Source organism: Gilbertella persicaria (genome assembly GCF_025201335.1).
Source record: "Gilbertella persicaria strain CBS 190.32 chromosome Unknown B0P05scaffold_5, whole genome shotgun sequence".
Classification (NCBI taxonomy): Eukaryota; Fungi; Mucoromycota; class Mucoromycetes; order Mucorales; family Choanephoraceae; genus Gilbertella; species Gilbertella persicaria.
In genome coordinates, this window is record NW_026251966.1 from 403,320 (window position 1) to 413,586 (window position 10,267).

The 10,267-nt window shown below is 38.5% G+C and overlaps 7 protein-coding genes across 7 annotated transcripts; 6 read left to right on the forward strand and 1 right to left on the reverse strand.

The window, feature by feature from the left end:
- Positions 1-685: 685 nt before the first annotated feature.
- B0P05DRAFT_527151 (uncharacterized protein) lies at positions 686-1,753 on the forward strand. The gene is made up of 4 exons (XM_051576518.1): positions 686-1,133; positions 1,190-1,390; positions 1,451-1,584; positions 1,638-1,753. The coding sequence occupies exons 1-4, from the start codon at positions 743-745 to the stop codon at positions 1,668-1,670; spliced, it is 759 nt and encodes a 252-aa protein (XP_051438457.1). The 5' UTR covers positions 686-742; the 3' UTR covers positions 1,671-1,753.
- Positions 1,754-2,440: 687 nt separating this feature from the next.
- B0P05DRAFT_262472 (ankyrin repeat-containing domain protein) lies at positions 2,441-3,864 on the forward strand. The gene is made up of 2 exons (XM_051573370.1): positions 2,441-2,581; positions 2,636-3,864. The coding sequence occupies exons 1-2, from the start codon at positions 2,576-2,578 to the stop codon at positions 3,758-3,760; spliced, it is 1,131 nt and encodes a 376-aa protein (XP_051438458.1). The 5' UTR covers positions 2,441-2,575; the 3' UTR covers positions 3,761-3,864.
- B0P05DRAFT_262447 (60S ribosomal protein L37a) lies at positions 3,787-4,287 on the reverse strand. The gene is made up of 4 exons (XM_051573369.1): positions 4,252-4,287; positions 3,979-4,190; positions 3,855-3,926; positions 3,787-3,805 (listed from the first exon to the last, which is right to left on the reverse strand). The coding sequence occupies exons 1-3, from the start codon at positions 4,252-4,254 to the stop codon at positions 3,863-3,865; spliced, it is 279 nt and encodes a 92-aa protein (XP_051438459.1). The 5' UTR covers positions 4,255-4,287; the 3' UTR covers positions 3,787-3,805; positions 3,855-3,862.
- A 68-nt stretch (positions 4,288-4,355) lies between these two features.
- Positions 4,356-5,628, forward strand: B0P05DRAFT_484974 (uncharacterized protein). The gene is made up of 3 exons (XM_051575249.1): positions 4,356-4,811; positions 5,093-5,220; positions 5,272-5,628. Exons 1-3 carry the CDS (start codon positions 4,809-4,811, stop codon positions 5,501-5,503), a joined length of 363 nt encoding a protein of 120 aa, XP_051438460.1. The 5' UTR covers positions 4,356-4,808; the 3' UTR covers positions 5,504-5,628.
- A 126-nt stretch (positions 5,629-5,754) lies between these two features.
- On the forward strand, positions 5,755-6,930 carry B0P05DRAFT_594106 (uncharacterized protein; the record flags this gene model as incomplete). The annotated part of the gene is made up of 2 exons (XM_051583064.1): positions 5,755-6,083; positions 6,124-6,930. The coding sequence occupies 2 exons, from the start codon at positions 5,755-5,757 to the stop codon at positions 6,854-6,856; spliced, it is 1,062 nt and encodes a 353-aa protein (XP_051438461.1). The 3' UTR covers positions 6,857-6,930.
- Positions 6,931-6,958: 28 nt separating this feature from the next.
- B0P05DRAFT_527171 (uncharacterized protein) lies at positions 6,959-7,745 on the forward strand. The gene is made up of 3 exons (XM_051576519.1): positions 6,959-7,068; positions 7,128-7,434; positions 7,484-7,745. Exons 1-3 carry the CDS (start codon positions 6,996-6,998, stop codon positions 7,683-7,685), a joined length of 582 nt encoding a protein of 193 aa, XP_051438462.1. The 5' UTR covers positions 6,959-6,995; the 3' UTR covers positions 7,686-7,745.
- A 92-nt stretch (positions 7,746-7,837) lies between these two features.
- On the forward strand, positions 7,838-10,251 carry B0P05DRAFT_634474 (heat shock protein 90-1). The gene is made up of 3 exons (XM_051583551.1): positions 7,838-7,949; positions 7,999-8,460; positions 8,517-10,251. Exons 1-3 carry the CDS (start codon positions 7,863-7,865, stop codon positions 10,065-10,067), a joined length of 2,100 nt encoding a protein of 699 aa, XP_051438463.1. The 5' UTR covers positions 7,838-7,862; the 3' UTR covers positions 10,068-10,251.
- Positions 10,252-10,267: the final 16 nt, after the last annotated feature.

The window sequence follows — 10,267 nt, forward strand, 5'->3', positions numbered from 1 at the left end:
TTGACAAGGAGAAAGCCTTTGATAGTTTGGATGATCAATTGATTAATAAAGACAGTGTCAGTATGAAAGGACTTTGTTATAGTGTCATTCGTGTTTTTCTGAGAGTTTTCAAAAAAAAAAAGACAAACTATCAAAAAGTCTTGCTTGCGATAAATTTAGAACATCAAAGGTATACAGTAATCGTAGCCACTGCATTCTGGAAGTGTTTATTTCTCCAAGCAACTGCAAAACTTGTGATTTACTGTTAAATCGGGATGTAAACAGGTGCTAAAAATATAAAAACATCAGCCTGTCAACCTGAAAAGGTCAAATTCGCCTCAAATATTCTAGCGACAGCAACAACAAAAATAGCAGTAATAAACATATTATTTCTCGATATCGTCATATCAAGTATAATTTCGTTGCTTTCGGCAATTCCGATATTCTTGTAAGATTATATATGCTCTACACTGAGATCTAATAGAAGTATATACACAGAAACGATTGCGTTATGCGAAACCCAAATATTGCTTAGCACAAATTGATTGGAAGGCGTAAACTGTTCTGTGCAATTGAAATCTTCGGAGCCACAAAAAGTTAACAGTAAGCGCAAAATCAAGCAAAGTTACATCATGGAATCTTGGCGGTCATAAACCAACTTTTCGCACAAAGCCCTATTTTCCCTCTGTTTCTATTTTTCTCTTCTTCTTTTTCTTGTTTTTTTTCTTGGCAAAATAAATCATAATGGCATACAATCAAGGATATGGCGGTGGATATAATCCCCAAGGATATCAACAACAACAACAAGGTTATGGTGCACCACCACCTCAACAAAGTCCATACACTAGTTACAGACCTCAAGCTGGAGGTGGTTATCCCCCACCTCAACAAGGAAGTTACCCACCACCCCAACAAGGCTATGGTGGACAAAGACCTTATGGGCGTAAGTATAACAGTCTTACGTGTTTTATATATTTATCATCCAATAGCCCCACCAGGAAGTGATCCCCAATTATGGAATTGGTTCACAGCAGTTGATACTGATCATTCGGGTCAGCTGTCTGTAGATGAACTTCAACGTGCTTTAGTCAATGGTGACTGGAGTCCATTCAACATTGAAACTGTTCGTACTATGGTTAACATGTTTGATAAAGGTAGTTTAGGAAATGGCGCGGATAAATGGGAATCCACTCACTTTTTTTGTTTACAGATAACAGTGGTACTATCGATTTCAATGAATTCGCTGGATTATGGAAATACATTGAGGACTGGAAAAGATGTTTCCAAACATTTGATGCTGATAACTCGGGCAATATTGATGTTGTTGAGATGAGAAACGCATTAAAGACATTTGGTTATAACTTGTCGGACCAGTTCATTCGTGTTTTAGTGCAAAAATTCGATAAATATGGTAAGCACACATACACACACACATGGTCTTGAGAATTCGCAATAAATAATAACACACTAGGTCATGCTGCAGGCAAAGGAAACATTACTTTTGACAACTTTGTTCAAGCATGTGTTACTGTAAAGACACTCACAGACTCCTTCAGACAATTTGATACAGACAATGATGGCTGGATCCAAATCAACTATGAACAGGTAAAAGTGCACACATTGAATTCCTGGACTTTTATGTATTAATATCTTTATAGTTCTTGGAATTGGTCATTCGCCAACGAACCTAATGCATAAGAGAAAGAAAAAAATAAAATAAAATGTATATAAATAAATTTCGGCTGTGTAAGTTGTGCTACAATGCTCAAAAAAAGAAACAGAGTTCACAAATGTAATAACAGAGGGGTTGGGTTGTAATCGAATGATAGATCAAAAATGACTATAATAGAGCTTCAAATGCTACAATATGTACACTTGGTATGACAGTTACATGAGACCAATCTTTGTCTTTCATCGAATGCATGATTCAACAGCCTTCTTGTGACAAGCTTTTGTGACTGATGAGGACAAGGAAAAAATTTTTTCAACTTGCTTGCAAAACTATAAAAAGCTTGTAAAAGTTTGCAAATTTTTCTTTTTTTCTTAATCAAAAAAGTAAGAATGCAGCCACGATGGAACGTTTTGTCATTTATTTGGCCTCAGCGCTTCATTGCCAGGAATCTTTCGATTTCTACGCATCCAAGAACGACTGTCTTCCTCGCCCTTTGGGCGGAAACGGTATTCCTTTGTCATTCATTTGATTTGTGGGATATCGTGCCGACAGGAGACTAAATGTCACATTTTTATTTAAAGAAAACGAAAATCCCTTTTACCGAGTATTTTTTTTTTGTGTTTTGTGTCATTTCCGAACATTGTTATTCTTAAATAGAACTAGTACATTGAGAGCGGTTTTTGAGGGACTTACCTTTGAGTTATCATACCATAAAAAGACGCGTCAAGTCAATAAAAGACAACTAATGGACAGGACTTTCCTCCCTGCCTTCTTACTGCTACTGCTCTTTTTTTGTGAGAAAGGAAAACTCGTACATTCTTCAATTCTGGCCTTAAATTGGTTCATATTGCTAAGCGAAAGAGCTTCTTTCTGCTAAAAAAAAATCCTTTTATAACCATCACTTTTTTATTCTGATATTAAGCAATGGAAGTAAGAGATAAGCGTGCTGCTTTAGAAGATCTTGATAACGAGTCCAACAAAAAGAGCAAGCTCAATGATGAGCAAGACCTAGAGATCTGGGAACACATCAACCTCGACAAACTCGATATAAAAGCATTATACAGATACATCAAGCTAAAGGAGAGCAATGTCCATGTGACAAACAAAGATGGCTATAGCCTACTTTACTTGGCAGCCTACAACAAGAATGTAGAAGCTTTACGGATCTTACTCCTACAGCCCAACATGGATGTCAATAGATTGAATGGACCTCATCACGAAATAGCTCTCCATGCAGCATGCTCAAAAGGGTTATTTGATGGTGTCGAGTTATTGATTGATAATGGTTCAAAACTCGACGTCAAAGACTCTCTTGGTCACACACCACTTACCAATGCCATCTTTTCCAACTCATTGGCTTGTGTTGAACTGCTCTTGTCAGCAGAGAAAGGTGCTGATGTAACAGTGACTGATGAACAAGACAACAATCTATTACATTTAGCTGCTACTAACAACTTTTCGACGTGCATTCCACTCTTAGTTCAAAAAAGAGTTCCTATTGACGATCACAATCAACGTGGATTATCACCATTGGCTATTGCCATCAGTTTTGGATTCATAGAAACAGCCTTTGTCCTTATTGATAATGGTGCTGATGTGAACGGAAAGACGCATTTTGCCACTGTACTTCATCATGCAGTTACTTGGAATCGACTCGAGATCATCAAAAAGTTAGTAGAAAAGGGCTGCAACCCTAATGTGGTCAACATGTTAGAAGAAACACCACTGTATTTAGCAGTGCAGCAACGAAAAATTGATATTGTACGATATCTGATAGAAGAAGCAAAAGCAGATCCATGTTACATGCTTCATAATCCTAACAATACAACCAACTTGCCATTACTTTATGCAGCAAATCATGGCTATACAGAAATGAGCAAACTCTTGCTCACGCCAAGGACATCGACGTTCTTTATACAAATCTCAGCAGACATGAGTCAGAGAGTAGGGCATCAAGCAACTGAAGATTATTTAAGGAAGAGTTTGACTCAACAATCAATGGAAGATGCTACACCAACACCAACTACTACAGTTAATAACACGAATAGTGAAAAAGATGATGATGTTGCTTTCGCGTCTCTCTTCAATACGTTTAGTGACGAAGAATAAAGATGTGTTGTTCCTCTCTACAAAGTAAAATACATGTTCGCATGCCTGCAATGTTGTGAGTTGTGAGAGTTGGTTATTTATTGTCAATAATAACAAAACTGTTTAGATCTCGGCGAGTTCACGGAGACGACGAACAGTAGAACGGACAGTGGCAGCGGCAGTAGTACTATTTAAAAGATGAGTATTTGGTTTTCTACCGAAAAGTTAAATGAACTTACGAGACGGTGTAAGCACCACCAGCCAAGGTCTTCTTACAACCCTTGCACTTCCAGATACCAACGGCAGTACGCTTGACAGCATCCTTACCACAGAAAGTACAGGTGTACTTGGAGTGTTGGGTGATTTCCATCTTCTTGACAGTCTTTCTGAGAGAGGCACCATAACGGGTACCATATTTACCGGTGATTCCGACCTTCTTAGTACGCTTAACCTATATTTTGATGATGTGTTGGTTGGCTGTTTGATGGATGGATGGATGTTGAGTCTCTTACCATTACGAAATATAAGTTCGTTCAAAGAGAAGGTTTAATGCTTCACGCCAGTTCATTTCTATTTTGGTTCAATCTGGCACTTCGGAAGTTAAAATAAATAGGGGGGGGGAGGGAGGGATGGAAGAAAGTTAAAAATCCATATACACCAAAGTACAAAAAACCAAAAAAAGTCTATTTCTCTACTTGAGATTGCTTATTGAAACTAATTTTGTATGTTTAGAAGCCAAAAAGAGAAAAGGTAGCATAGGGCTCATTCAGAAAATGACAAAAAAGGGACAATTAAACACATTTGGTTATTTAAAAGAGAGCATCAATCTCTTGAAAAGTGACACTTCCTATGATCTCTCACAAGACTGTAAACAAGTTCAACAAAGTCATCATTATCTTTTCCGGGTCGGGTATTCATTTGGAAGCGGACCGAAAATATCATAATCATTATATTGACCCCCAACTTTCTTGCTTTACGATTATCAAAATAACAGGAGGTGCGGAATCACAAAACAAGTATACAGATATGTCCATGTAGAACCTCCTCTTACTCTTGAAGCATTATTACAATGGTAAGATTCTAGCCATCCATCCCTTTAAATAGTTCAATCCATCGATGATATACACCGTTTGATCAATTTATACCGAATATCAGCCTGTTTTACGATTTTTGACTTGATATTGCATTAAATACGATCAATGGAGGAAGTGGATTTGATTAGCCGCTTTTGACAGGCAATAAACTCATGCTGCATAATGCTAGACAATCTCGGTGGATGTTTTGAACTATTTAAAAAGAGAGAGAGGAGAGAGAGGAACACATGCGCATGCCTTACTGACAAAATGTGTATAGGCTGCCATCAAAGCTCACGAACTCCGCAACAAGAACAAGGCTGAACTTCTCAAGGTCCTTGATGAACAAAAGCAACAACTTGCTGCTATCCGTGTTCAAAAGGTCGCCGGTGGTAGAGTTCAAGAAATGTAGGTAAACTTGAAAGGAGACAGAGCAGAACATTTATGCATTAATGATAGTGGTGAAGCTCGTAAGAACGTTGCCCGTGTTTTGACTGTCATCAACCAAACTCAACGTGAACAACTTCGTCTTTTCTACCAAAAGAAGCGTTTCACTCCTCTTGATCTTCGTGTCAAGAAGACCCGTGCTATGCGCAGAGCTTTGACTCCTTTTGAAAAGTCCAAGAAGACTGTCCGTCAACAAAAGAAGGAAGCTCACTTCCCTATCCGCAAGTACGCTGTCAAGGCTTAATTTCTTCACAATAAACCTTACTTGCCCTCACATGCTTAAATAAGTATCTATGTACATTCACCATTTTGAGACAGAAAGAGTTGTTTCATTGTCTTTGTTCGTTTGGGTCTTTTGTTTTGTGTTTTTCCTTTCCAAGATTTACGAATATAATCAATTGACCTTGCTTGATATATAAAGCGAACTGGGGATTATCATGCAGATCAACATTACCCTTTTCCTTTCGTTTATATCCTTTACACTCCTTTACAGTTATGCTGGACCATAACGAATTAAACAAATATTTCACAAAATCTCAACAACAAGACATTATCGAGTTGAATGACATTTGCATGAAAACCCCTCCCGGGAGAATTAGAAAGCCCCGTGTTCGTAAATTCAAGCCAGGCTATATTCCTCGACCTGTCAACAGTTTCATGTCCTTCAGAACAGAGAAACAGTCCATCATCCGAAAGTTTTGTCCTACTGCAAACCACCGTGACATTTCAAAAGTTGTGGCTAAATGGTGGCATGAAGCTGACCAGAATGAAAAGTCTTATTTTGTCACAAAAGCAATCGTAGCTAAGCGCGCTCATACAGAAAGGTAGTTCATTATCATGGTACTCTTCTCATAAAATATATAGATATCCAGACTATGTCTTTCGTCCCAAATCAAAGAACACAAAAAAGAAACGCAGCAAGAAACATGGCATCAATGCTTCCCCTGTTGATCTAGAATCTCAAGTGGATCAGGACAAGAGCAGCAGCGAAAATGCTCTGCTTTACACGGACAGTATCCTCTATGAAACTCAAAATACGCTTCCTCAAAACAATGGACAAGCCTATTTTGATTTTATGTTTCAAAATATTAACAGTGATCTTAATTGCCTTCATGTTATCAATGATAATGAGCAGGTCAGTAACTTCAGCCATGTTAGCAACAATAGCCTTGATCCAGACTATAACACTTTATACAAACTGCCTTATCCGTCTATGCTTCCTTATGATCACCATACAGATAATGTCTTTCATCAAGCCTTTACTTTCACATCTCTTTTTACTGATATGGATAACTATGCCATGCTCGATTCAACCACTCTGGATCAAAACCAACTCTCCTTTGACAGCAATGTTGCACCTAACGAAACACCTGCCTTAGACTTCTCTAAGTCACCTACTACATATGGTCAAGTTGAATCCATAACATCTTTTGGTACACCAATTACCTTCAATAACTCTTTTACTAAATCAGAAAGTTTTGATGGCATTTTCGATGTCTTTTCTGACTACAGTCTCTCAAGCAATCACTCTTCTTTGATTTATGAAAATAATACTATGGACAATACTTTTAACTTTGACAGTGGAGTGATGAAATAGACACAGAAAAAAAAAGAGAGCCTGCTATCATTTTTGACACCCAGTCTTTTTTTGTAGAACAATAAAACTTAACAAGGGGAATGTTTATTTTTCTATTCTTCCCTCTTTTTGTTTCTTAAACCTTTTGTGGCTATACAAAATGACAGTAAAGTTACCAGAACCCAGAAATACAGAACATTATAAGAGAATTCTTTTTCAATTTACAGAAGAATGTAATTCATTTTACAGTTAGCATAGTACTAAATATATACATATATTTTTTTTCCCACAGTGTCGTCAAAAAATGTATTTCTGCGTTTACCAGACTCTTTTACACCACTTGAGCGCATGCTTCTCCAAGCAACAGGCAATTTACAGCGTATTCTCTCTGCTTACTACAATGTCCCGAGTCAAGTCAAGATCATCAAGAATGAGACTGTCCCTTCTGCTGATACTCCTTATATGCAATTTGAAAGAAAGATTGTCATGTATTTTGGAAACAAACTTGCCTATGAAGCCGATTCTATTTTGACAGTCAAAGATAGTGCTGTGCTGGAATTAATAGAGAAGCATAAATATGGTCTCGGTCAAATCTTTGGGTAAAGAAATTGTTATTTGACAGCTCATCATTTTAATTTTCAAATACAGTCACACGCACAGATCTCCAGATTTTGTATTACATGCTGTTGGTAGACATGGTAATGCACCTGGTGCTAGTTTCTGGCGTGATTATAGCCTAACAGTACCTGACGTCTTGGACTGTTTTATTCGCGAGACATTTGTCGAGGGATTGTTTGACAAATACGACGGTGATAAGAATGATGGTGTTATTTGGTACGATACAAATTAAACTCCTCAAATAGAACTTGCGAGAAAGAAAAGTGTGACTTGTGAAAACAATGAATTTCCATACTATTCCATCGTAAAAAAAAAAAAAAAAAAAAAGAAAAAAAACAATATAAAAAGTAAATATCATCACAATAAACGCACCTTTTTCCTTTTCTTTACTGTATTTTCTTTTACAACAATGTCTGCCGAAACCGAGACCTTTTCCTTCCAAGCTGAGATTTCTCAGTTGATGAGTTTGATCATCAACACCTTCTATTCCAACAAGGTATGTCATATTATATTGTCTTTGACGCGGTTTATTCACAATTTTATAGGAAATCTTCTTGCGTGAATTGATCTCCAACTCTTCTGATGCTTTGGATAAGGTTCGTTACCAATCTTTGACTGATCCTTCTGTCCTTGATGCCGAAAAGGAACTCTACATTCGTATTACCCCTGACAAGCAAAACAACATCTTGTCTATCCGTGATACTGGTATCGGTATGACTAAGGCTGACTTGGTTAACAACTTGGGTACTATTGCCAAGTCCGGTACTAAGGCTTTTATGGAAGCTTTGTCTTCTGGTGCTGATATCTCCATGATTGGTCAATTCGGTGTTGGTTTCTACTCTGCTTACCTTGTTGCTGATAAGGTCCAAGTCATCACCAAGCACAACGACGATGAACAATACATCTGGGAATCTGCTGCTGGTGGTTCTTTCACCATTACCCGTGACACCGTCAACCCTTCTATTGGTCGTGGTACTGAAATGCGTCTCTTCATGAAGGAAGATCAAGTAAGTATTTAGCGTAGTAAATTATTTTTTTATTGACATGGGGTCCTTCTTTTTAGCTTGAATACCTTGATGAAAAGAAGATCAAGGATATCGTCAAGAAGCACTCTGAATTCATCTCTTACCCCATTCAACTCGTTGTTGAAAAGGAAGTCGAAAAGGAAGTTTCTGATGACGAAGAGCCTGCCTCTGAAGAAGGTGCCAAGATCGAAGAAGTCACTGATGAAGATGATAAGAAGGATGAAAAGAAGAAGAAGACCATCAAGGAAACTGTCACTGAAAACGAAGAGTTGAACAAGACCAAGCCTCTCTGGACTCGTAACCCTGAGGATGTCAAGCCTGAAGAATATGCCGAATTCTACAAGGCCCTCTCCAACGACTGGGAAGACCACTTGGCTGTCAAGCACTTCTCTGTTGAAGGTCAACTTGAATTCCGTGCCATCCTCTACGTTCCCAAGCGTGCTCCCTTCGATATGTTCGAAACTAAGAAGAAGAGAAACAACATCAAGTTGTACGTCCGTCGTGTCTTCATCATGGATGACTGTGAAGATTTGATCCCTGAATGGCTCAGCTTCGTCAAGGGTGTTGTTGACTCTGAAGATCTCCCTCTTAACATTTCTCGTGAAATGCTCCAACAAAACAAGATCTTGAAGGTCATCCGTAAGAACTTGGTTAAGAAGTGTCTTGAAATGTTCCAAGAAATTGCCGAAGATAAGGAAAACTTTGACAAGTTCTACGAAGCTTTCAGCAAGAACATCAAGTTGGGTATCCACGAAGACTCTCAAAACCGTGGTAAGCTCGCTGACTTGTTGCGTTACCACTCTACCAAGTCTGGTGATGAAACTACTTCCTTCAAGGACTATGTCACACGTATGCCCGAGAAGCAAAAGAACATCTACTACATCACTGGTGAATCTCGTGCTGCTGTTGAAAACTCTCCCTTCCTTGAAGGTTTCAAGAAGAAGGGTATTGAAGTTCTTTTGATGACTGACCCCATTGATGAATACGCCACTACTCAACTCAAGGAATACGAAGATAAGAAGTTGGTCTGTATCACCAAAGATGGTCTTGAACTCGAAGAAGATGAAGAAGAAAAGAAGGCTCGTGAAGCTGAAAAGGCCGAATACGAAGACCTCTGCAAGTCTGTCAAGGAAATCCTCGGTGACAAGGTTGAAAAGGTTGTCCTCTCTTCTATGTTGACTGACTCTCCTTGTGTCTTGACCACCGGTCAATTCGGTTGGTCTGCCAACATGGAACGTATCATGAAGGCTCAAGCTCTCCGTGATTCTTCCATGTCCAGCTACATGGCCTCCAAGAAGACTCTTGAACTTAACCCTGGTCACCCCATCATCAAGGCTCTTAAGTCCAAGATCTCCGCTGATGCTAATGACCGTACTGCCAAGGACCTCGTTACTTTGTTATACGAAACCTCCTTGTTGACTTCTGGTTTCTCTCTTGATGACCCTAGCTCTTTCGCTACCCGTATCAACCGTATGGTCTCTCTTGGTCTCTCTATTGACGAAGATGAACTCGCCACTGCTGATGAACCCGCTACTGAAGCTGCTGCCGAAGACAACGCCGAAGTCTCCAAGATGGAAGAAGTTGATTAAATTGTATGATGTCTTTATTTTTTCTTTTTCTGTATACTCTTTATTTGTTTATTCTTGATTCTTTTATAAAACTAGCAGACTCAAAAGAGCCTGCTTTTATTTGTTGTAATAAATCAGTGCACTTATAGCACTACCCTTAAAATTTGTAAATAAAAGAATGAAATCGCTTTTCTATCACTTAAAAGAACATGGAACTTGTA

Coding starts and splice junctions, on each gene's coding strand:
- B0P05DRAFT_262447 (XM_051573369.1), bottom strand. Junction 3,927..3,978: donor GGTGGTGCTTACACCGTCTC/GTAAGTTCATTT, acceptor TCTTTTAAATAG/TACTACTGCCGCTGCCACTG.
- B0P05DRAFT_527151 (XM_051576518.1), top strand. CDS start 743: ATGGCGGTGGATATAATCCCCAAGGATATCAACAACAACAACAAGGTT. Junction 1,134..1,189: donor GGTTAACATGTTTGATAAAG/GTAGTTTAGGAA, acceptor TTTTGTTTACAG/ATAACAGTGGTACTATCGAT. Junction 1,391..1,450: donor GCAAAAATTCGATAAATATG/GTAAGCACACAT, acceptor ATAACACACTAG/GTCATGCTGCAGGCAAAGGA.
- B0P05DRAFT_634474 (XM_051583551.1), top strand. CDS start 7,863: ATGTCTGCCGAAACCGAGACCTTTTCCTTCCAAGCTGAGATTTCTCAG. Junction 7,950..7,998: donor ACACCTTCTATTCCAACAAG/GTATGTCATATT, acceptor ACAATTTTATAG/GAAATCTTCTTGCGTGAATT. Junction 8,461..8,516: donor TCTTCATGAAGGAAGATCAA/GTAAGTATTTAG, acceptor CCTTCTTTTTAG/CTTGAATACCTTGATGAAAA.
- B0P05DRAFT_484974 (XM_051575249.1), top strand. Junction 5,221..5,271: donor GGTGGTAGAGTTCAAGAAAT/GTAGGTAAACTT, acceptor CATTAATGATAG/TGGTGAAGCTCGTAAGAACG.
- B0P05DRAFT_527171 (XM_051576519.1), top strand. CDS start 6,996: ATGACAGTAAAGTTACCAGAACCCAGAAATACAGAACATTATAAGAGA. Junction 7,069..7,127: donor TTTTCAATTTACAGAAGAAT/GTAATTCATTTT, acceptor TTTTTCCCACAG/TGTCGTCAAAAAATGTATTT. Junction 7,435..7,483: donor GGTCTCGGTCAAATCTTTGG/GTAAAGAAATTG, acceptor TTTCAAATACAG/TCACACGCACAGATCTCCAG.